Genomic DNA, 25,272 nt, shown 5'->3' with positions numbered 1-25,272 from the left:
GATGACTGATAGTGTTTTCATTAATGTATATAATTTGTTCTAATTACATTTCAGATACCCATAGCCACAACTAATTTCCACTCATAATTTTTTATGACATACTTGGAACTGGAGAGAGGCATTTGAGCATTGTATTCCATTATATTTACCTTATATATTACATATATATATTACCTTATATATTTACATTATATATGTATATGCCTTTAAGAAGTATCTTAAGTCCTTCTGCATAACTGATGAGCAAATCTGTGCTAGGTTTGTGCTTTTCCTTATTGCACCCATGATAAAATTAAATCCCCTGTGTTGTCCTTAGGAAAAAATAAGACTTTTTGTTTTACTTACTAATAAGACATTTTTGAAATTTGTGACACAATATAATCCTTTGACATAGAAGGGTATCAATAGTTATATTCAGCATGCAACTCTTTTTATTAAAGGTAGGACTAGTGCACCATCTTCTGGTAAACTCGGGAAAAGCCTTGAAGGTTGGCAGCTCAGAGGAGAGAGTATTTGTCCGTGCTATTTTGTGTCAGACTTGTTCTTACAGTGGACTTGGAAAAAGGAACACATTAAATCTACAGCAAATCAAGAGTAATTGTGTGCTAGGTTCAAATATGTAGCGTCATCTTAACTATGAAAATGTTTGTGATGTTTTTCTCAAAAATTTTATTTGACTTTAAAAGGCCAGTTACTAGAATTAAGTAGCTATTTTTATATGTTTACATCTCATCACTCTATTTAGGGGCTTATTAGATAATGTCTCTCTGTGTGTTGGGAAAAAGAAATAGGAAGAGGGCAGGGACTTGGGTGCTTTTAATGCACCTGAAACAAAGGAAATTTTTTGTCTGCTTCCATCTGTCTGCTTTTGTGTATTCATCAGCTGAATCAAAAATCCTTGTATGTATCAGTACTGAGTTTAATGTGAAACACACTCTGGACAGACAACTGCTTTCGTGTGCCCTCGTGTACTGGCTAGTCACAATCCTGGAAAAAGGAATTCTTTTCACCAGGTATAATAGTAAGGAAATCATAAAGCAGTCATCATATAGATTAAATTATTCTTGTGTTTAGGAAATGGCCTATTTTTTCTGCAGAAATTGACACCATGAAAGGTGTAAATGCTTCATAACTGTAATAAAAGCAATTAAGTTATTTTGTCTTGTACATTTAGCACTGGCAGTTTTCAAACTGTGACACTGAGGAAGAAAAGCAGAACACAATGGAGAAAAGGAAAATAGGGATAAAGGTAAAAATACTGATTTGAATATCATTATTTTACAGCTGTAAATATAGGAGGCAGCTACATGTGCATTCTAAGAGCAGATTGCTGTGGGAGCTGGATAGCAGTAAACAGAAAGGATCAGTATTTATTCTAGCAACTTCCAAAGTTGTGTCAGGTATGTCACAGAATGGAAGAGCATGTATGGTCCTGCCCAGAGCATTCACCCCTGGAAAATGGAATGAGGAAGACAGAAGGGGATTTGCCAGCTGCAGAGTAGAGTGTTGGTCAGTGCCCAGCATGATTTGTTACAAAGAGGGGGAGGACGGGGTGAGGCTGGAAAGGGGATTAAGGATGAGGGACATGTGTTTTATTTGTTTTAAGGTAAAAAGAGAATCTAGAGGCTCTCAGATTAGGTATTCCTTGTGATTTAGCAACTTCATGGCTAGATTTTTTTCATCTAGCTATCAAAGAGGAAACTGACTTTGGGCAAACATGTGTTTGAGTACAACAGGCTTTACAGGTTATATTTCAAACCCCATGCTGCATGGGAAGCTCCTAGTGACCGTGTAAGCAGCAGGTGCACAGGGTGCAAGGTGGACATTATTAGTGGAGCTGTGGAGAGGGTAAAGTATTGCAAGAAAACAAAGTGAGAGAAGCAGAGAGCAGTGGCATAATGCAAAGTGCTGATGAAACATAATGTTTGAGCTAGGTGTGCTAACTCCTGGAAGAGCTGAATGTGCTTTGAGCAACCAGCAAGAAAAAAGATTTTGGTGATGCCAGTTTGAATGGATAGAGGGAAATGAGCTGGGTATTTTCAGTGGACTATCCCCTCCCCTTGAGATCTCAAGGGAATAATTTATCTGAAAATGGACTAGCTTATTGGAGTCTACAAAGCTATTGCAGTACTTATGATGTTTAATTGCCCAACAGCCTTAATTTATTGTATTCTTTTAGTGTCTGTAGAGAGAAATAATACTCAACAGCTCTGCCCTATGCAGCATCAGTGCAGCATCCTCAAGAGATTCTGCCAAAATACCTGAACAGAAGACTCACTACTCATTAGTTGGTGGGTGTCTTTTGGGTTTTTTGGTTTTACGTCAGAAAGCTACTTCTAAATGCCAGCCTGCTGCTTTTCTTAGTCATTCTGCCAATTGGGACTGATTCTGCAAGAAAGAGCAGATATGTACAGTAGTAAAATAATTGAAGACCAGATTCAGGGGTAATATTTTAAATGGTAATTCTGCTGGTGTAGAAAGAAACGCTGCTGGTATTGAAAGGACTAAACGTCAACATAATAAAAAAAAAAAAACCCACCTCACAGAATTAAGCAAGGAAAACATGCGGTAATAAAATAGGTTTCTTATCATTTTCTTCTTAGGCCAAGAATGTTTCAGAATAGAGGAGTGGGATGCAAGGGTTTGCAGTCTGCTCAGTATAAAACTGTTTTATTGACTCATAAGAGTAGGTTGTCATCAAAGCTGTAACCATGCTTCAGAAAAGGATGGTTGACAACCACAGATTAAGAAAGGAAAAATCTCTTCCCAACGTAGACTGTTAGATGTGACAGAATTTTCACAGGATTTTCACTGTTCAGTCAGCAGAAGTAGTGCAGCACAGCTCTGGGAAGCAGCAACACTAGTTGTGGACGCTTGCTCGAATCTTATGAGTCTCTTGGTGAGAGAGAAATCCCATTAACTAAATGCATTTTAGTTTCAAGCAGAGGATTTTGTAGATGGAAAAAGAGTAGTGTAAGAGTGTGTAAATGAAATAATCTGGATGTGCTGGAAAGCTGCTTGGAAAGACATTAGACCTGATTCTTATTTATACCAAGGCCCCTTTCTTCTAAGCTGATACTGAAAATGACCTTGCAATGTCTATAAAAATAACTTGTCTTCTTTTATAGGCACTTGCACTTCCCGAGTACTGTTACTGTGTTAGGCCATAAATTCCTGGTAGTTTATTTGCAAATCAGTATTATTATCTGAGTATTTCTTTATCCTTATAAGTAAGTGTACTAATTATTTCTAATTGGTTATTTTTATAGCTCCATTGTGCTTATTTATTCCATCACTAAGAGATTATAAGTGATGATATGCATATTCCCTTTGATGTTGATTAATAGCAGATTCAGAAGAACACTGGATTCTTACATTAAACGTTGCAGTGCCAGCCAACCTCTGCCCTGAATAATTTATAAATAAGAAAAGGATTGGAGGTAGACCACACAGATATACATTTCCATGTGATTTTAGTTAGACCTTAAAACAAGGCACGTACACTTCAGAGTCTCCCTGAGACAGATGCATTCATTCTTTCATTCTTGATTCTCATTTTGTCGTCTGTTGCGTTTCCTCTGAGCTCCTCCCAGTCTATAAACCTTGATAACAAGGGCCCCTCAAGGGTGAATGTAGGGTTTCAGGAATGTTTTGCCAGTTGTTCTATGGCTGCTCCTTCACTATGCTTTGTCAGCTTATATTTTCTACAGTGCAATTTTTGCACGGGAAATAACAAGACTTAAATTGTCCTGACTGAAGAGGGAGACATCATTCATTCTATATATATCACCTCCAAACTGAGTTAAGCTTGAGTGTTCAGACACTTCAAAAAACACCTGCTGTAAGAATCCAAGCTGATAAGAGACAAGAATACAAATAAATATACAACAACAGCAATGTGAAGTTTAATAATTGATTTAATAAAACCCACAATAAAGCGACACATTTTTTTCAATTAAACAAATGTAAATTATTACAATAAAAAACTCCAAATACGTCTACTGTACTTCAACTTCTAATTACAGCAACTGTAAACCCCAATTTAATTAAAACCTATTTGAGTTTTAGTATGTGCAAAATGCCTGTTGCTTGTTTGTGGTATTTTTTTTCCAGTAAGTTTGTAAGGATGGGATGCACATTTTTCATGAACTGTGATATGGCTTAATTAATGGTAGTGTTTGTATGGAAGTATTAACATCCCAAGTACAGTGCTACTTTGCTTCTGAGCTGTATGTGCTCCCATGCTGTATTCAGGTGTTCCCATTTCTTGCCAGAGCAGATACAAATATAATCCAGTGTTATGTGCACTTTGTCCAAATACTGTGCTGTCGGTTTTCACCTCTAAAAAGTCATCATATGACCCCTACCTCAAAAAAGGGGAAGAAAAGATGCCAAGATTGTTACCACCACCACCAATTGCAGGTATAAATCAGCCTGATGAATATCCAAAACTCTAGCAAGTTTCAAAACGGACAATAGCTTAAATATTCACAGCTGAATATCACAATATCCATTACTGGGCAAAAATTTTCCTTTCTGATCCACATACAGAACTACTTTTTCTGTCAATGGAAGTTCTGCATAAAGATCAAAGTACAGAATAAGAAAAAACATTTGAAGCCATCCTCTGAACTTTGCAGGTCATATTCTTGTTGCCCTTAGCTTCTTCAACGCAAATGCCTTCAGAAGCAGGCATAAATCTGAGGTTGGAGGTGTATGATAGCTTAGTGTCAGGTTTTATTATCCTGTGTACATTCCAAGTATAGCAATTCCACCATGAGGCCAAGCAATTCAGTTTTGTGGACTTCGAAGATGAAAAAATAGTCTTTTCAAATTGCCTCATCTCTCTGTAAATAAGAAAAGGCCTTTCTACCTCTGTAGGTTGTTATGATTCTCTTGTCCAATGCATTATTATGATATTGTTGTCCAACACCATTAGGTTATGGAGCTTGCCTGGATTTTGCTTTATTCATAAAGCTAAGTAGTGAGGGACTGCTATCGCAGTGGCATTCCTGTCAGAACACTGCCATGCTGTGCTTAAAGCAAAGATGAAAAGGTCAGAGATCTGTGACTGAGGGAATAGTACATAACTGAAACTTCTGCTCCCCACTTCCCTGTGAGAAGATGCATGTACTTTGCATGTCTGTAGATTGAGTTTGAGAGTATCTCTATGTCAAGCATAGTTTCTGTGATTTTTTTTTTAAAACACAACAATCATGGAAAAATTATCAATTACAGGACATTTATTAATTATAATTAGAATGCATGCTAATCAACTGGCCTTTTAATGTGAATCAAATGTTGGTTTAGACATTCAAGATTATTAATAATAAATTCATCTTACAAGTCAAAACTTTGTAAAATAAATAACCTGTTTCTAATGTATAAACTCTATTCTAAAATACATTAAAGATAACTGATCACTTAAAACACTTTGGGTCCAGTGTTGGGTCTCCAGTTAGATACCAGAAGTCTGGGCAAGGATCTTCCTGTCTGGATCTCTGAATGCCCAGATTAAAGCTAAATTTCTGGCCTGGGTACAGTAAACTCTGTATTTTGTAATTTTGCAGTGTCTCCAAAAAGACAGTTTCCAAAAGAATTCAACTAGCACTGTATACATAATAGTTTAATATACTGTATGAAAATTACTATTGCAGAAATACTGTATCATGAATTCAGGGATCATGACATATTATGGAACCCTGGCAAGATCAGCATTTGAGACTTTAATTGAAATACTGAATACCTGATGCTCCATTTGGAGTGCAGGTACTTTGTGGTACATGGTTTTTAAAGGACAATATTGGACTGTAATTTGTGAGGTATCTGCAGAGCCACATCGCAGTTTGTAAACAATAAGCTGAAACAGCTTTGTCTCAAAATCATACTAAATTGAACAAAAGAGTAGAAGGGAGAGAGTGAAATACATGTTCTGTAGGGCAACCACTGCACTTTCTGCAGCACCAGTTCTCCCCGCTGCATGTTCCATGGTGCAAATCTACATATTAATGGTTTCTACTTGATCATTTTCATTTTGCATTTATTGCTCTCAGTCTTTGACTATAAGATAAAGAATAAGGCAGCAGTTCCCAAAACATATGAAATTAGGCACTGGAACTCTGACAACTTGCGCAGGTTTTGCTCATTTCCGGTTTGTAACTCTGAAGCTGGACAGAGCACTTGTACATTCCAAATGTGTTCAGCAGCAGTTGTCGGGCCTTGGACTGAACTTCCTCCCATTTAGATGAGCTACCAGGAACTGGACAATCAAGAAAATAATTAATAAAATTCACTCCTCAAGAACCTGGAATCCAGCTGTTGCAAATTTTTCACAGTGTTACCAACTAGAATATCTTTGTTCACGCTCATTTATTAATTGAATATTGTTCTGTGGTCACTATATACTCTCTCTCTATTATTTTACACCCTTAGGTCTATATCCTCTAACTAGAATCACATCTTGATAATAGATACCACCACCCATCCCACCCCCAAAAAATGAGCTTTCTTACTAAGAATTAATATTCATAGTACTGTTAGATGTCTAAACCATCATGTTTTCGCAAAACATATTTATTTTTCATATGTCAGATTGTTCCACATTAGAACTTCACCCTGTCTTTCCCTGGACAAAATAAAGGAATTTCTAAGGAGAAATAATTTTTTTAAAAATTTATTTTTTCCCCTTTTATTATTTTGTCCTACCCAAAGAATCTGTACTGGATGTTTCAGTACAAATATACGAATATTTTTTCTTTGCACACTTTACATTTACACTGTGTCTTCCTGGGCCAATGAGTTCTATACCTCACTGTACAAAACCATAGTTAGTAGATGATTTTTTTTCACAGAATGGTATTTCCTGGTTCAAATAAATAACAATATGAAGAGTAAAGGAGGGGCGGGGGGGCAGTTTCTACACTTAAATTTAATTTACAATTATGCTATACAGCAGCTTACCTAGTTGCAAGTGGACTATGGCAGTTGTTTTTCCAGCAGTAAGAGACCAAACATTTAAATCTTCTATTGAATAAACGTCTTCAATTTTCAGCAAATCTTCCTTAATGCGATCCACATTTAAATGCCTTGGAACTCCTGTGATATCAAACATGACATAAAATTGATTCTGTCTTCTGCAGATTCTCAGTGGCCTTTAAAATGTCATGACAGATTGCAATCTTGAAAGAGTTTATAATTTGTGCTGTTGGAAGTGAACTTAAGCTGATAACTTCCAAGTTAGCCACAGAGAAGAATATGCAAATTGGCATATTAAGTCCAGTGTGGATACTGAAGTTGTACAGGAATTGCAGTGTTGTCTCAAATATAACTTGTCCTGTCCAGAAGCCCCTCTCTGGCAATAGCCAGCATTAGATCCTTTGGAGCGATGTACTTGTGTAGACTACTTTACTGCGGCTTCTAACCCCTAGTAACTGCTTACACCAGACTCATAAGGTCAGAATCTAAAAAACAAAAATGCTAGGGCCTGCATCCTGCTGTCTCCTGAAATTTCTTTCTTTAGGTAACTGGTATAATTTTCAAATGCTCACAGGAATCCATCTGCAGTGGTTAACTCATATGACTTTTGTCTTACAGTGTGGCATCTTTGCAAATCAATGATGGCACTGACCAAGTCCTTCTGGGCATAGTATTTTCAGCAGCTACAGCACCTCTGTAGCTTCCCTACTCCACCCTTTAGCTGTACAAAGGGCAGTCACAATTTTAGATGATCAATGTGGGCTCAAAAACTAGTACAAAAACACTGAATAAACTCTATTTCTGAATAGTTTTGTTTTTATTATAGCTTTTTACTGCTTATCTTCCAGTTTTATGGAATTTTATTATATATATATCATAAGGAGTTCAGACATGTGCTTCTCAAATTTATTCAGAATTTTTTGATTACTCCCCTCTGAACCTGATGCCTTACTGTCTTTTAAATTTTGTTAGTTCCAGTACCATCTCTTTTGAAAGTTCAACGTCTAGGATTGTCTCATATTAAAGAAAATTTTCCTTCTAGTGAAGACTAACATAAAATTATTTAGCTGATAACTAGCTAACTGCCTGGTATTATTTCTACAGCTTTCTTTTTCCCAGGAAACATGGACTTAAATTTTGATATCTTACATCATGCTATTAATAGATTTCCATGCTGCCTTATAAATCTATATTAAAAACTAGAATATCATTGCTTCTCTTAGTTAATAATTTAAGTTTTAATTTAGCATTCCTAGTATAATGATGACATTTAAGTTAAAATGAATACTGAAAGCTGGTACAATTCCAAGGACCCTGATGTTGTAGCAGTAGTCTCCCATATAAATCCAAGTCCATTCTCTGGAGGTCCTGAATCTGAGTTGGAAAAATTCCTTAGCATAGATAAAGCCCACCTATCATCACTTTTAATAGCATCATTAATGTGGAGATTTTTATGACAACTGGGTTACCTGTGCAAACAGCTACAGTTCAAACATCTGGAATCTGATACACCATTAATTTGTCTTATCTATTTTCTTCAGCTAAATCTTAGCTATTGCCTTGGAGCTAACTGAGGTTTCTTAAGGAAGTTTTACCATTTTTGCCTTCTCAATGAACTTCAATTTTGTTGGATTTTTTCCTCCTAAATGACAGTAAAAGCACTTGACACTGAAGATTTTGAGGTCCTTCATTTAACCTTGCAACATAATAAAAGTAGTTTTAATAATAGCTCCAGTAATAGCTCACATGAGACAGCTAGGAATTTGCAGCTAAAACCTAGGATTTTTCTCCCATCCCTAACATTTTCACTTTCACAAGGTAAAGTACTAGATCAAGCAGTAATAGTTGGCATGTTAGTCATAATAATGCAAAGAACACTGCTGGCATCTTTCTCTCTAAGTCACCACATGAGATAAGATTCTTCAGCTTATGTTCAGCTTTTTCTTTCCTTTTTTTTTCCTTCTTCCTTTTTACACCGCTCTTTACTTGTAGCTTCCCCTATGGTAGCAGTAGAGGCATGCAGGTAATACACAGCACTTGTGGAAAAGGAGAAGACAGGACAGGCATGAACCACCTGTCCAGCTGTGTGGCCTAAGTTTGCTTCTTCCTTTTACATGCATTCACATTCACTCTAACTCTACAATAACTGAAGTGCAGAACTGAGTCTGGGCAAATGTTCACTTATTTTAGCTGACAGCCACTGCAGATACACAAGAAAGTTCTGTACATTTCACTGCAGAGGTCAAACATACCTAAAGATTCCTGCAACTTAGAAGAGTCATCAAGAACCAACAGACTAAAAGCAGCAGCAGGATAAACAGGTCTCCAGACCTGTTAGAGATGTTAGAGATGGTGATCATGATGTCAAAAAAGTGCCAGTGCTCACTGGTATTTGACATGTAGAGTACTGCAGACTGTGCACAGATCTTACCTTCCAGAATGATAACTCCTGTGTCACACAGAATTCGCACTGTTGTCAAAACCACCAGTATGGAGAATACATATGTACATATAGGATCAGCAATCTTGTATTCTGGCTGCAAGGGAAGTTCCAGAGTGTTAAAGGATGTATGAAAATAAGGTCACTTACAAACATGTGACTCAGAAAATGCAATTACTTCTAGGTCCAACATTCATGAATATTTCTTTTTGTTTGAATAGTTACAAAATACATAATATAGTCTTGCTTATTTTGCATTAATGTTTGAAGCTTATAATAGAATATCACAAAGCATTTTTTAATAGCTTACAAAAACAAGTCCCTTTTTAATTTAATCACTGAAGTTGAAATTTAAAAAAACCCACACTGCCTCAAAGACTAGCCGTTCCTTACCTTAAAGCGTATGATGTATGCAGCTACGAGTACACCAATACTTTGTACCAGGTCCCCAAGGGCATGTACAAACGCTGCTCTCACGGCAAGGCTGCTGTGTCCATGGCTACTGCTGTGGGCTGTGTTAGGAGAGTTCGACTGAGGTACATGAGAGTGAGGGTGGGAATGGGAGTGGGAGTGAAGATGGCCAGACTGATTCAGCAAAAAACCCATTCTGAAAGTGAAAGAAGAAAAACACTCCAAGAAACAGGCTTTAAGGTTTGGTGGGTGGGGTTTTTTTGTTGCCTTTTTTTAATTTTTCTTTCCTTTTAAACCAAAGAATTGAGAAATTAATATTCAGTATCATTTCTTGTCTTATTTATGAAAATAAAGAGGTCCAGCAAAATTACATCCCATGAGGAAGTTACAGGCCATGAATGAATTAGCAGCTTATTCAGAAATACATTTATGAGTGTTAATGGAGAAAAAAGGAGATCTTACATTAAGTTAACTGCAACACCCACAGCTGCTGTGATCAGCATGATATCGCCATTTATTTCATAGTCCATATGGATAGTTCTTTGAACAGCTTCATACAAGAGGAATGCCATAAGGATATAGACCAGCAATACACTAATGATGGCTGACAATACTTCTGCAAACAGAAAGGAAACAACATAACAAAAGTGAGTCTCAGATCTGTTTCTATTTCCAAATTAGAATGTGGACAGAGCCTTAATTAACTATTTTAAGCATATTATAACCCTAATGCACAACTAAGAAGTTGTACGGTAAATAAAACTCATAAAATAGGATTAACAAATGGAGTTTATTCTAATGAACTCCTTCACACTTCCCTGCCAGTATATCCCTCAAATTATGTTTTCTCTGAAAACATCTGCATGAGCGATGACTGTGACTTCTTCAGACAACCCAGAACTTGCGTCTGAGAAGCGCAGACAAAGGCCCTGTCCAGGGGAGAGGAAGAAAGGTGATCTCAAACATCAGCAGCCCGCCTAGAAATGAAAGAGCTTGATTTCAAGTGTCCACGGTACTAAACTGGATTTAGAAACTACTTTTATATATCCTTTTATTTTAGGATGAAGAAAAAATTATAAAAAGATTAAGAAACTGAACAGTACAAACTTGCCGGACATATTACTCCTAAGCTTCTTGACACGTGTACATACACACTATTTATTACAAACTTCAGCTACAAAGGATTGCCTAATAAAAGTTTCTGTATTGCTCTAATATGCTGTTTTACTATTATGTAATATTTACCAAATACTCATATTTCACAAAAGTAAGAGTGTTATGACCAACATTTTGGTGTAGGAATTTTATCTGATCAGTAGGGACTTTCAAAAGAGCACATGTATCTAAACAAAAAGAAAATCAGAAAGTTAATAAAAACTCATAATATTTCATTGTCCTGCACCTTCTGCTGCTATTTACATCTGTGGAAAGCAGTTACAGCTCTCTACAAGGTTCCTGCTGTCCTAATGTGAGGTAAACAGGCCTGAATATTTTATGGGTCTGGACCTTAGTGCTGCCTGTCTCCGTACCAAAGTCATGAAATTGGGCTGGTAATAGCATACATAAACCTGAGAAGGATGAGTCCACACTACAGTTTTAATGTCCTACTATAAAGAATATAAGTATTTCTAAATGGGCCACTAGATTCCTTTTAACATAAACATACTTTTACCCTCTAGCTTCAAATTCTGAAAATGATTGCCCTGTTGCAGCTGAAACTTAAAAAAAGAAAAAAAAAAGGCAAGATACCTGACAGAAAAAACACTGGCCCAGTTAAGACTCTCAGTTATAAGCAAGTTAATACAGGGCTTTACAAAAAGCACTGGGAAAACCTGAATGCTAGCTCCGTTGTATTTCACGTAAATCCACAGCCACGCCTGAGTGATCTGTAATCATTATGCATAATGCTCATGACTGTCGCTTGCCAGATGGATCACTGGGATTTTAAGGCTTCCTGTGTGAAGTCAAAGATCAGAGTTTGAATTAATTTACTTGGAACTGTAATGGTTGTTCCCCCTGTTCCACACACGCTGCCCTGATTTATTCCCCAGTAAGGGCAAAATTCTGCTCTTGGCTGTACTGTAGCTCTAAGAATACTGATCAGAGAATTGTCTCACTTCTCCCTCCGCTTTGAATCTGTCAGTGTGTAACACAGCTTTGGTTACTGCACACGTGTCATTTCTAGCACAGAAATGCCTTAATTTTATTTATTGAATATTACAGAAAAAAACATGCAGCTATACAAGCATTTTCATATCACCAAAATCACTTTATCCATACACTGAATTTTTAATATCATTACGGGAGAAGAAACTCACACCAACGCACTCAGCTGTTCGGTAGTGTGTCAGTGCCTGGACGAGTACCAGCATTACCAGGCAGTAACAAGGCTCTGAAAGGCAACTGTCACAATCTCAGATGATTTCAGAGCAACATGAAAATCCTGGAAATATCCATGCAAGTGGTAGTGTTCTTTACAAAGCAGGCAGATTATTCAGGGCAACAGCCTTAAAAAAAAATAATACATTGCTTAGAAGGTTTTCCAGAATGCTTTTTAAAAAAAAAAATTGTGAAGCCATAGCACATTAGCATTTACCAGAGAAACAACATATTGTGATTTTACAACCTAAAACCATGTTTTCTGCAACGGATGCCACTGTATTCCTTGCAGTTTCCTTCACAGAGTCATTGTCTTGTCAGCATTGTAGATTTGTGCTGAGATCTTTCACTTCTTGTGAAATGAACTATGGGCTGCCTCAGTGGACTGACTGATTCTGTCATTACTAGCATTGTCTCTGCAGCAATGGAAAAATGCCAGGTTCCATTATCTATGCTTAAATCTGCTCAGTGTCTTGCCAAGAAGGAGGTATCTCCACTTGGTGGTGAAACAGAACTATTTTTGGCTTCAAGAATATAATCCTTTTTAGACATGACTGCAATTTCCATTATTTTGTCTTCACTTTTCTAGCCCATTCCTAAATCTGTCAGCTTCCTTTTCACCACTGAAAATGGAATAAAACTGAAGATGGAGCATACATATTATGTATTCAAAGGGAATTCAAATAAATGAAAACTAGTGCTAATTTCCTTCTGGAATTTGACTAAACAACTAACAGGTCTGTTGTCTTTACAATGCAATGTTTATGGGAACAAGACTGAAAATTCATTGTTCTGCAAACAAAAGTGATAATGAGCACCAGAAACATTTTCCGTTAGAATGTTTTCATGCTTAGTGTATGTATAGATTATCTTAAAACTTAATGCAAAGCAGGCCAGTGATTAGATAGTTCTTGCACATATTCCCAACATTAAACAAATGTTCCACATTTTTTCTGTGACAGATGCTCAATCTGTACCCTATTTTTGACATTCTGTCATGTTTTAACATCTCTCTCATGAAATTCAAGCTATTGGTGAATTCATATTATTTGCTGACAAGCTTCTTACATACAGGTTATTTGGAAATATATGTTACAGGAGGATATACCCTAGAAGCAGCTTTGTTCCATTGCTAGCATTCAATGAAGTGTGAAAGTGGGCCCTCAGGCCACGGTGTTCACATTGGGTGCCTAAAATCAGGCAAATTAAAGTCACGCTCGTGAAATTTAAAAACTGTGTTTAGCAATTTTGAACCATCCCATCTTCTGTACTTGCAGAGCCTAGGTCAAGGTTTGGGGGTTTCTTGCAGGGCCTTTACCCATTTCCCCTTCCTCACTGCAGCCACAAGAACTCTTCCCCCTGTCCCCAGGCTCTAGTCGTCCTCCTCCTAGAGACAGAGCTGCACATGCAGAACAGCCGAGGTAGAAAGGAACCCCTGGAAACTGTGTAGTACTGCTCAAAGCAGTCGACTACAGCAGGTTGCTCAGGGCTGCATCCAACTGGGTTCTGAGTATTTCCAATTGTGGAGACTCCCCAGCCTGTTCTAGTGTTTGACCACCTACTGGAACTGGGCAGCAGAACAGAAGGAGTAATTGTTGCAGGACTGAGAAACTGCTCCCTGTACCTTCTCCCAGGACGAGATGGTGGGCAATATCTACTAATTCTATGGGCCACATCTGGCCCATGGGCCATCACTGGATCAGTCTGGCCAGTATTTTTCTTGGCAGTAAAATGCAAATCAAAAAAAGGTACATAAAGTGAGGTGGCAGGTATTTCTGTTTGTGAAGTGCTATGAAGCCCTCAAATTAATTAATTGACAAGTCAGTGAAAATTTACAGAAATGAATAAGATTTTAATGGTTAAATAAGTTTATTTTTTTTCTTAAGATTAACACCTGTTTTAAGCTAGGCCATGGCATGTTCAATGTATGTAATTTTGGTTTTAGAAATGTCACAAAGACACATAAACTACTCAAATTATTTTTAAATAGGCTTAAAGTATGTATAAATGCTAGCAAACATCCTTCTGGAGAGCACCAGCAAATGCGAGGGGCATATCTGCAAGGTCAGGTTTCAGTATTAGGAGAGCTACTATCACAAAATTAAAACGTCTTGAAAGAAAAGTTTGTAATGGGAAATGCTGGCATTGTTAATGCTTTCTTGCTAAAGCCCCAAAGATACTTGCTAGTGTACAGAGTTATGCATTCATGCATTAGTGAATAACTGATGACAAATGACTAGGAGTGATGAAGTTGTTGAAGTCTACTGCTGTTCTAGCAGCCAGAATAAGAATTGCAAATAATGGCTACACAAGACTTTGAAATTCCTTGAAAAATATACACTATAGAACATATAGAGCAGTGGTAGCAAACTGTGACACAAGAAAAGATCTATTTCATGAAAATAAATGTTGAAGCCCTTCGTAAAATGTCTACAAGTCTTGCAGCTGCATATTATGAATTATTAAATCCAGTCAGCAACCGCATGAAAACACTCTTTATCATCATTACATTTCCAAACATGAAGTAATGGATCCTGAAAAAAACCTTCCAAGTTTTAGTACAAAATTCTGTTTATACTTCTTTTTACAGATGCCTAAAATGGGCAGAGGTTAAGTAACTTACTGTATTGCAAACCACGGGACATTTTGATCTCTGCGTTCTGTGGTTTGGGGAGTGCAAGAGGAATACTGATTTGTGCGGCTTCTGGCAGGACAGAGCTCTCTGATAGTATGTTCTACAGAACATTTTAGTTCTGGGTTAAGATGTCATTTTTCACATTGAATAGGACCTCTTTCTAGTGTCATAATTCTACTGAAGTCAATGGGACTTTGTAAATCCTGGGTACTGGCAATGATCTGTTGTGAACAACTGACTGAAATGTGCAGCTCCTGCACCAACAAGCTCCTCCGTATGTCACACAAGCAGTGACAGTGGTACAGCAGTGGTTGACCAAAGAATGTGTCCCTCTCTTGCTCAACAGCCTCAATTCCAAAGCACAAAAGTGCACAGGGGTCTGATCCAATGCAACAGCCTAGTAACTATGGATGGGCTGTGAAACACAGCTGCATACCCACCCGTACTCCTGCTGGGGACAGCTTCCCTCCTCTGAACCCTTTTTAAACTTTTTAAGCCATGGTTCATTTGTAGGAAGTCATATTTACAATGTCATCATGTATCCAATTCCCCAACCTTCCTCTTTAAGATGGTGAATGAATGAAGCATTCAGAATTTAACTCTGAATCTGCAAGTCCTAGTTCCAGAGAGATAGACTCATCCTGCTCCCCATGAGTGAAACTCTGCCATCAAAATTCACTTTTGGTTGAGGTTTAAATTTTTTTAAATAAGTTTTTTTATTATCTATTCCCTTGTGGCAATACGACCCATGTAGTGGATCCACAATGACCAGTGAAAGGACATTAGAGGGAGGGTGACAAACAAAGCAACTTTTAGGTTTGTTGCTACTTCCTTTCTAGTTACCTGTTCTTCTAAAATTTGGTGATCTTTACAGTTGTTGCTTAAAATACTCTGTTAACAACAAAAGCTGGTATCTACATACCTAAGCGATGAAATCCAAAAGTGAACCTCTTTGTGGGAGATTTTGCAGACAGCCAGAGAGCAAGCAGGGTCAAAATAATACCGCTAAGGTCGGTTAACATATGAAGTGCATCTGTCATAATCGCTAGACTGTTAGCGACATATCCACCTGAAAACAAAGTTGGAAAAATCAGGACATATGACATTAATGATTATAGATAATACCCTCTTGGCACAGCTTAGAGTTACTGATTTTCAGAACTGTGCATTCACTGCATGAGAGCCCTTCTTGCAATCACTAAACAGGGGTTTTTTTCCCATTTCAATCAAAATGCCATGCTACAATTTAAAGCTACCATAGTTACAAGTGCAGTGAAGTGTTCTTTCAATTAACAGAGAAAGGATTTACTCCTGTTATTCTCACAGAGACTACTTGCATCATAACATTTGCAAGATCAAGCCCAAAATACTTTTGTCTCTTTTCTCTATGTATTATTGTGTATGTGTTTAATCAGCTGATCCTTTTATAAAATTACATCTGTTAAATATTTTGACATTACAGAACAGGGACAGGAACCCAATGACTCAATGGCAAGGAAATTTACTCTGCCCCCTTATTTTTATTACGTTACCTTTTAACCTTCATTATTTCCTGTCCTGGCAGGGGTGTGTAAGTTCTGCCGTTATATATTGCAAACAATGACTTTCACATGCACAGCATTTTGTTATTTATTACCAGAATTTTCTCTCGTAATTATGAGCTGCATTGAGACAAATAACCTCAGATCAAAGGTTAATATCTTGTTCCAATTCAGCTGCTAATGCTACTATTGAGTGGGTGAGAGATTTAAACAATACGCCTCTCTCTTAAGCCTCCCTTATCCAGAGGCGGCTCAAGGACAGGCTGCATTGTCTTCCACATGCACAAAGATATGCCCATTTTCTCAGAAAAGATCACATCTTTACTGTCAGCTCAGCTATGATTTAGTTTCTCTTTTTACCTTGAGATTGTCATTCAGCCGATAAGTTCTACTGAGCAAAACATGCAGTAGGTGTGCCATTTGGCAGGCTTGAGGCTCCAACTAACATTTCGAGTAAATGTATCTTCATACACAATCAAAACTGTCTTAGTGAAAAGGCTGACCACGAGGAAATAGCAAAGGGAAATGTACGACCTGCTGATTGCTTTCAAGACTAGTCATGAAACGTGTGTGTGCACCTGCGTGTGTATGCCTGTAGGTGTTTGTATGCACACATCTGCAGAGCTACGCTTTCCTCCCCAGCCAAACACAAGCAGCGTGGCTGATACTGTAGTATTGCTTGTACTGTGGGTAACTACCAAATATACCACATTTCAACCAGTTCCTTTCCTCCATCCCCCCATCTTCAGCTGTTTGTAAGTTTCTAAGTCAAATTCTTCTGAGGCTGAAATTTTCCAAAGGCCAACGCAGCACAAAAATAGTTTTTTAAGCAATTCAGCAGCTTTTTGAGTAAAATGAGTTATGCCTTCCCTTTCTGAATTGTGTTCTCACATCAATTATGTGACTTAGATGATAATGTGATCTTAGTGACTAAGAACTAGTGACATCTAAGTGACTTAGAAATGTGTGACAGCCTCTTTTATAGTCAACACAGATGAAACAATTTCTATCTAAGGATATTCAATTCGGTAGTTTGCATGTACGATCATATAAAGTATGTATTTCAATTCACATGTATTAATTTTGAGAATCACTTCAGTCCAAGATGAGTCAATTCTATTTCATCTAGACTCTCACTTTCGAAGACTCTAAAAATAAAATTATAAAGAAGGAACTCAGGTATTCAAGCTAATCATAATGCAGCATGTGGATTAAAAAAATGTAACTGAAATTTATGAAATTCTTAAATCAAAGGTGCTCTGTTTCTAAATGTTCATGGCTTGCTTAAAGGTACTGCCTACGGCTGTTTAAACATGATTGGCAACTTGGAAAAAAAAGACATCTATAACCTTTACAAATAGACAGCTTGATGGCTCACCACTGTTTCCAGTGACCCGTGAAGGACAGCAGTCGTCCTCATGGATGATCAGTTAGAAATCTCTCAACACAGCTGCAAACACCAAAACCCTGTCAGAAAAAGCTAACTAGGACTTGCAATATGTTTTTCATTTCTTGATGAAAAATGTTTCACGCAAAGTGTAAGTTGTTTTCTGATTTTTACCATGACTGTTCATCAAATTAAACAACAAACACTGACTTGGGCTGGGGTAATGAGCTTGGCTCTACTTTGGAAAAAATACTCCAATTAGGATTTCCCTAAAAAGATGCTGAAACAAGATTTCCTTCATCTTGACATTGGTAACAGACAGCAGAAAGATTTTTACTGAACAAATTAATCATCTGATAAGGTCTTCTCCCTTTTTCTTGGAAACTCAAATCTGCCAAAGATCATAGAAAGAAGTGAGTTAAATGTCCTATATGATCAAACAAAGTTTCCCAAATACCAGAGCTACAGATCAATTCAAAAAGTTCCAAAACTGAAACCAACCAGACAGAACACAATACAGGACTGGAGTGAAAAAATTAAACAGGACATGAGGGCTACATCTTTAATTACTCATTCTGCTGTCAATTACTTGCCCTGTAACAAGTCATTCAGGTCAAGGTCCACAAAAGTACAGATACCCAAGCCCTTTATTTATTTGCTGTGGAAGTTGGGATGCCTGAATATTTTATGGGTTTGGCCCTTTGTGCTGTCTGCCTCAGTGCCCGAATAATGAAATACAGCTGGTAATAGCAGACAGCAACCTGAGGAGGATGAGCCCACCCTACAGCTCTAACGCTTCATACAGACAAATCCACCACCCTGAGCTGGGCTTGCAGAAGTGCTGGCTGTAAGGGAGAAACAAAAAATCATAATCTGTTGTTTCAGATGATCATCATCTGACAGTGACAGGAGAATATTTTTACTCTCAACACCTATTATTTCTAGAGCTCTCCCTGCACTAGCTATGGAGAGCTCTACAATAGCGTGAATTGGATACGAAGCCCCCAACTGATACACTCTTCAGCATCGAGCTGCCAACAGCTCAGACCCATTATTCAGTGAGAGGCCCTAAAGATGAACTAAATTCAGCATGTATCAGAGCTCTGATATGAATACAAATAAAATCACTCTCGTGTTAAAGGATGTCTACGTCTGAGATATAACACTATGTTGCTTATCAAATTGACCTGAGTTCATGCTGAACTGAAAAAACAGAACCCGGGGCAAACGGAAGCATTCAACCAGATCCCTAAAATGGGTTTGATGCGAGGTGCCATATCTGTGATGAGCTGATATATTGTGGCAGTGTTATTAAGGACTAACCACACACTGAGAGATTTTGAAGGACAAAACCACTATTTTCCATTAACCCACGTTCCTGAAAGAAGGCCCCAAATAAAACTGGTGCAGATATAGTCAGTATTCTGGTCTCTCTCTGAACAATGTACCATTTCTCCTAGGGATTTTTTTCTATGTATTTATACTCAATAAATTATTTTGCTCCCTATCCATCTTGTAGAAGTTTCTGCATTCAAGATACAGTTCACAACTGTCCTAGGGCAAGTGATCCAAGAGCACAAACTCACTTCACAAGAGCAAATATCAGATCTTCAGTCATTACTGACCAAATTTGCATAGGTGAGGAGGAGGATATAGGTCCCATGTTACTACACCTGAGGCACCTCTGTTCTTTACTTCCAGAAAACTTTTTGTGACTTTTTTTTTTCTCTGGTGAATTACGTCCAATAATTCCTCTGATTAGCTCTGATTTAGATTTGTTTGTTAAAATGAAAGCAATTTAAAAGTAATTAATCATTATAGTTGCTAAAGAGCCCTGGCTCAACATACATATTGATGTACTAGCACTGTGTAACGCTCCCCACTACTTCAAATCGGGGGACAGTGGATGAGGGAGTTTAAGCATTCTTCAGGAGGCTAAGCAGCACCACAGAGACACTTGCTCTGCATAGCACCAATGTATCCAAAAGACGGGTGGTAACAGGACACCGATATTGATAAATGAACAGAGAATAAAAGATAAATACTATGCTTTGCAAAAATTATCAGATAATGGTGAACGCATAACATTTAATAGCTCATCTATGCATCCAAGGGACTTTCAAATTCAATTTTATTTCAAGTCTATGCCACTAGAGCCTCCTAAGTAAAGCACTGTCATTTTATAAGAACAGCTGTGTAGGGCACAGGTTCTCTTCACCCTAAACAGCAAACAATAGCATGCCTTTATGAGGGAACAAGTTGAGTTGAACTTGAGCACCAGATTCATTCTCCTGACCAACAACAATTTAGGAACAAATTTCCAGGTAAAATCCCACCATACTTCTGCCAAGTACCAACACACAAAAACCACAAAGAATTTAATCAAACTGCTTGGTATTCTTATGTGTTGTAATGGGAGGTGTTAAAATACCTATTATTTTAATTGACTTTGCTCAGGATTTAGGTCTGGGTGGAGCATATGCCAGTCCAGAGCACAGCAGGACACGGGGAAGTTGTTAGCAGATCGGCCTCATCACTGGATTGCTATTGATAGCTCAGGATTTGTTTTTTCAGCTGTAACTAACAGTGATTGCTGTATCTGGTGAATAAGGACAAAATACTCCCCAGTATTAGTTTGGTTATTATGGTAAATGTCACACTCAGAAACAGTATTTCCTCCTTCTCTTGTTGCAAACACAGCAAAATTTTATGGCAGTAATTAAGAGATACTGAGGGTGAAATTATGTATCCTATTATATTTATGGCTGCAAGACAATGCAATTTCTCCCTTGCTAAAAACACCTTACAAACTTACAAAACATGAGAATTAAAAAGCCGTTTTCCATACAAAAAAAAAAGAAGAGTGTATTTTATGCCATTTGGGGGGACCAAGGAAATTCAGGTAAGGGAAGCTGCAAATTCCTCTTTCTTTTCTTGCACGGAAACCACAGACGGACTTCGCTCCTTCTCACCCTCTGAACTTGCAGCTAATCTCTCTGCGTGACAGATGGCTTCTCTTAGCGTTTAAAACCCAGGCCGGAGCGGCGCAGCAGGCCGAGCGGCGCCCGGGCCGGAGAGGGGGCAGAAGCAGCGCCCGACTCACCTATGAGCTCCCCCGTCATGAAGAGGAGGTAGAGGAGGGCAGCCAGCGTCAGCCGCTTCTTAACCTTCCTCTGCTTCGAGCGCTCCCGCCGGCTGCTGCAGCCGCCGCAGGGGCCCGGCCGGTGCCGCGGGGCCGCCTCCCGCCCCAGGAGGGACTCGTCGTCCGAGGGCAGGCCCGCCGGCGCCCCGTTCGCCGCCGGCTCCGGGGCCGCCTCCGAGGCCTCCTCCGACACCACCACGCGCAGCTTGTTGAACCGGGGAAAGTCCTCGTCCCCCACCTCGTCCGAGAAGTCGAAGGCACTGGAGTCGTTGAGGAACAAGGGGTCCTCGCTCCTCCGCAGCAGTGACTTGATGCTGGTCCAGATGCCGGGCCGCGCCATAGCGGCGGCGCCCGGGGACCCCGCCGGGTGCGGCCGATCCGCCGCTGGCGCGGCTCCCCCTCCCAGGCGGCGCCCGTCTGCTCGCCGTCCCGTCAGGACATGTCCCCTACATCGACCCGCCGGGGCTCAGCCGCGGAGAGCCCCGGCGCTCCCGAACCGCGCCGCCGCCTCCTGGCCCCCCGCCTCCGCGCCCGGCCCCGAGCTGTGAGGTGCGGCGGGCGCTGTCAACCCGCAGCCCCGGGCCGCCCCGCGGAGCCCGCCTCCCCGCCGCGCTCAGCCGGCGCGGCCCCGCTCGCTCACGGCGCGGCCGGGCAGGCGGCGTCGGGCGCAGGGCCGCCTCCCCGCCGCCGCAGGGGGAGCGCCGCCGCCGCAGGCGTCACATCCATCCGCGCCGCGCTGTGGGCACGGCGGCGAGCGGGGGCCGTGCCGCAGCACAAACCCCCTGCGCTGGCCCCGCCGAGGGCGACGGCAGCGGGCGCGGAGGGTCCAGGACGGCCGCCCGCATTCCCTGCGCGCCAGCGGAACCGAGCACCGCCCGCACCGCGTCTGCGCCGCCCGCCTGGGAGGGCTACGGGTTCGAGCCCCGCGCCCGCCTGCTCGCCGCGCCCCGCACCGACCGCGGGCCCGCGCTGCAGGGGCCGAGTGGGGCCCGGAGAGCGGCGGGGGGTCGCCCGGCGCGATGGCGCTCAGCAGCGGCCGGCTCTGCGGCAGCCGCGTTGCCTTGGGCAGCCCGGCGGGCGCTTGCCGTCCCTGTGTGCGTCCTGCGCAGTCGGTCAATGGCGTGCGAGGTGTGGGCTTCCACGGTAAAAGCCCTCAAATCCCAGTATGACCTGTGGGTAGGCAAGCAGCTGTTTTCACGTACACTGGAAGCCTGAGCTGCACAGTTCCGTGCTCCGGCTTCGCATCTTAAAAAGTCACAGGTTTGCACTGCGTAGCTTTTTGGTCTTTCTTGCCCATCAAAGGCAAAGCTCTTTACACCATTTCAAATAACGCCCTTTAGGGCAGTGCCAGGCTCTAGGAAGTCACATGTACTTTTCTGAACATTCCATAAAGGATGTAGGGAGAAACAAACCTGAGAGGCCCTGCTGTCACAGAATTCCTTTCATAACCATGCTCCAACTTAAAAGTAATTAGATTTTTGCCTTTATTAATTCTGTTGAGAGGTTAATTTTCTCCTAATTTCCAGGCTACATGTATTCAGGGCCAGATAGCACCCATTGCCAAATTTTGTTACTACATCAGTCAGTTCCTAAGTCATAAACATGCCTGGAAAATTGCCTGCTTGAGGCAAAGTACACATCCTGTTTTTTGACCTGGTCGAAGGAAGTTACCACATAAAGACCAGAGAGTTGTATGGAACTGCTGGATTTTGGAGAAGGGCACTCCCTTTCTGGTCAAGGGCTGATAGCAGATTCTGGCATGCATCTGGGTGGCGCTGCTGGGCGTGGAGCAAGCCCCTTCTTGGAACAGGCCTCACAGGAGGGGTGCCGTGTGTGGTAAACTGGCCTTGGGTGGGAATTGCTTATTGTTGTTCTCCATAATGATGTCAAATAAACAGTATTATGCATTGTCTGAGTTCCCTTGCCACTTTACAATGTGGCCCATGTCCTGAGCATGTAATCTCAAGTTATTCTTCCTCAGGTAGCTGAAGAGATGCCATCCTCGGCCCTTTTGCCCACCTAGTGATTCCCCCAACAGGGTTATCAGCACAATTGTTTTGGGGCCAGGTGATTACTGGGTCCCTGAAATGGGCCAGAATAAAAAAATACATCTTGGAGGGGGTTGGGATATATTTGTATATGTAACTGAGACTGCTTCCATGCTCACAACTTGCATAGACATCCATATGACAACTGAGGGGACAGCAAAAAGTGGGGGAGTCCAAAAGAGCAGTCAAGGCTGGGAAACTGTAAAGCCAGCCTTGCTGCCTTGGGAAACATTCCCAGCTGTGTACCAGTTCAACCATTCTTAATGGCTTTGATCTCCTCCAGGTGATTTAACTCACAGTGTGTTTCACCACTTGCACCAGCATAAGCAAGCCAAGGCACACAGGCATGGACAACCAGCCAGGTAGGAGCCACCAAAACAACTGCTTGTAAAACTCTGTCTGAAAATGTTGGGCTTTGCGTAGGGAGGACTGAAGAATAGGCTCATGCTCCATTCTGCTGCCCCTCCTACAGGGACAGAAACTTCTAGCACTGAGGAGGGGTAGTGAGCTGGGGGACTTAACACCCTAATCCAGCACATCAAGGCTTGCTGGTTTGGTTCTTACTGAATAACTAAGACTGGATTTTCTGAAGTTCTGTCAAGAACCAACTCATAAGTTGTCAAGATGTGCTGAACACAACCTTTTGTAATAAATAGCCTGTTACGCTCCACTTCTTTATTATGACAGCCAAGGCTGTGCTCCCTCTGTAGTCTTGTTTAGTTAATAAGGACAGAGAGTCTTTAAGAAGTTACCTATGTGAAATATCTCCTTTTCATACCTGAAGTCATACAGCACTTTCAAAGCTGATTGTTTAAAACATACTATTTGCTATACAGTTCAAGCACACTTATTCCCTCTTTCCTCAGATATCTAGGGTGGGAGGTTACTATATATGTAACTGCTTAAATCAGTTACAGCAATAAAATCCAGAACATGTAGGTGACAATGTTGCATTAAAAGTTTCTGACCACAATTGCCACAATATAAAATGAAAACAAAACGTGATGATTTGCTGTTACAGTGTCACATGCTTAGGCATTTGTTTTCCCAGTAGTTTGAAACCTACCAGCTTTGCCCTGTGTGAACTTGCAATATTGCTGGGAGGGGAAGACCTCAGTGAGAAAGCTAGAAAGTTGTGTACAAACTTTGGACAAGCACCTGGAGATAAAGCATTGAATTGCTGTAGGGTTAGGAGTAGCAAGTAATTGCAGGAATACAACAGAGGGCTGTAGCAGAACAGGAGAGAAAGGAAACATACAAGGATATTAAACACAGATTCATGAACACCGTTGCCCATGGATGGGTAGAAAAACCATCAGCTGAAGAGTCTACGTTCTTCATAATTCTCCTTTGGGTAGCTCTGTTGCTGCATAGGGACTATAAATCCAGTTGAACTAATTACAGACTTGTCCTCAGCATGATTTTCTTTCTGATTCACTGTATGGCTCCATAGGTTATGGAGTTTGCTGTTGGGTAGTATCTTATCTTTAGATAAAAACTGTAATGTTAGCACTGATTTTGCACTACTCCTTGAAATATTTAGACCAGCAGGTAACTGTGCTTTTTCTTAGTCTAACTAAATGCTTATGTTCCTTATCAGAGGGCTCACTTAACTTCCTTTTCAAATATCTTTTGCTCTTAAAATAAAACCTTACCTAATCCTTCACAGCATAATGAACTTGGTAATGCACTTGGGAAATAGTTACTCTGAAACAGAACATGGAACATGTAGAGAAAAAGGAACAAGAGAGGCTTTCTATCAGTGTCTTATTTGGAGCACTTGGGTTGATAAATAGTTACATTTTAACTTGTCTAGAAAAACAGGTACCAATTTTATATTCCAATTCTTAGTCTATTTCTGCAAGACGTGGGAGGGCCTGGAACAGGCAAAGCAGAAGCACAAATCTGAAACTCCCACACCTCAAGTGAGATGATTTCAGACTGATTATCTCACTTGTTCTTACTAGAAATTCCATCTGGAAGCTGGTAAGACTTTCCCAGTCAAACTTGCAAAAAAAGTTTCTTTTTTTTCCCACCAAAAGAAACTTTAAGTAAAATCACTAACCAGTTGTAACAGAGAATTTGACTCAAGTCTGTTTAAGTCAATGGTCAAGTTCCTGTTGTTCCAACTGGCTTCAGGCCAGGCCTTTGATGCTTATTTTTTAAAGCAAAAGCAGAAAAAGAAAGAAAACCAATTAGGTTTTCAGTGTGATAACAGAATAGTGACATAACTGTGATCAATAGTCAATTAGAAAATATACACATCATCTCAAAAGTCCAATTTTTGCCTCAGTGTGTTTCTGAAAAGCATTGG

The 25,272-nt window shown here is 40.2% G+C and overlaps 1 protein-coding gene across 2 annotated transcripts; it reads right to left on the bottom strand.

Annotated features, from left to right (window-relative positions):
- Positions 1–3,899: 3,899 nt before the first annotated feature.
- Positions 3,900–21,763, bottom strand: SLC30A4 (solute carrier family 30 member 4). Of its 2 annotated transcripts, XM_009514222.2 has the most exons (7): positions 20,872–21,749; positions 15,763–15,909; positions 10,289–10,442; positions 9,809–10,022; positions 9,407–9,512; positions 6,961–7,095; positions 3,900–6,259 (listed from the first exon to the last, which is right to left on the bottom strand). In XM_009514222.2, the coding sequence occupies exons 1-7, from the start codon at positions 21,248–21,250 to the stop codon at positions 6,105–6,107; spliced, it is 1,290 nt and encodes a 429-aa protein (XP_009512517.2). In that variant the 5' UTR covers positions 21,251–21,749; the 3' UTR covers positions 3,900–6,104. The 2 variants fall into 2 exon arrangements, 1 of the variants encoding a protein (XP_009512517.2); XR_010373743.1 differs by lacking the exons at positions 3,900–6,259; positions 6,961–7,095; positions 9,407–9,512; positions 9,809–10,022 and adding an exon at positions 12,145–12,333 and having other exon boundaries at positions 10,303–10,442; positions 20,872–21,763.
- Between the last annotated feature and the right edge of the window lie 3,509 nt (positions 21,764–25,272).

The sequence above is a fragment of the Phalacrocorax carbo genome, chromosome 7 (assembly GCF_963921805.1).
Source record: "Phalacrocorax carbo chromosome 7, bPhaCar2.1, whole genome shotgun sequence".
In the NCBI taxonomy this organism is placed as follows: Eukaryota; Metazoa; Chordata; class Aves; order Suliformes; family Phalacrocoracidae; genus Phalacrocorax; species Phalacrocorax carbo.
The sequence above is the reverse complement of the archived record's forward strand: the minus strand, read 5'-3'. Positions and strand labels throughout refer to the sequence as shown.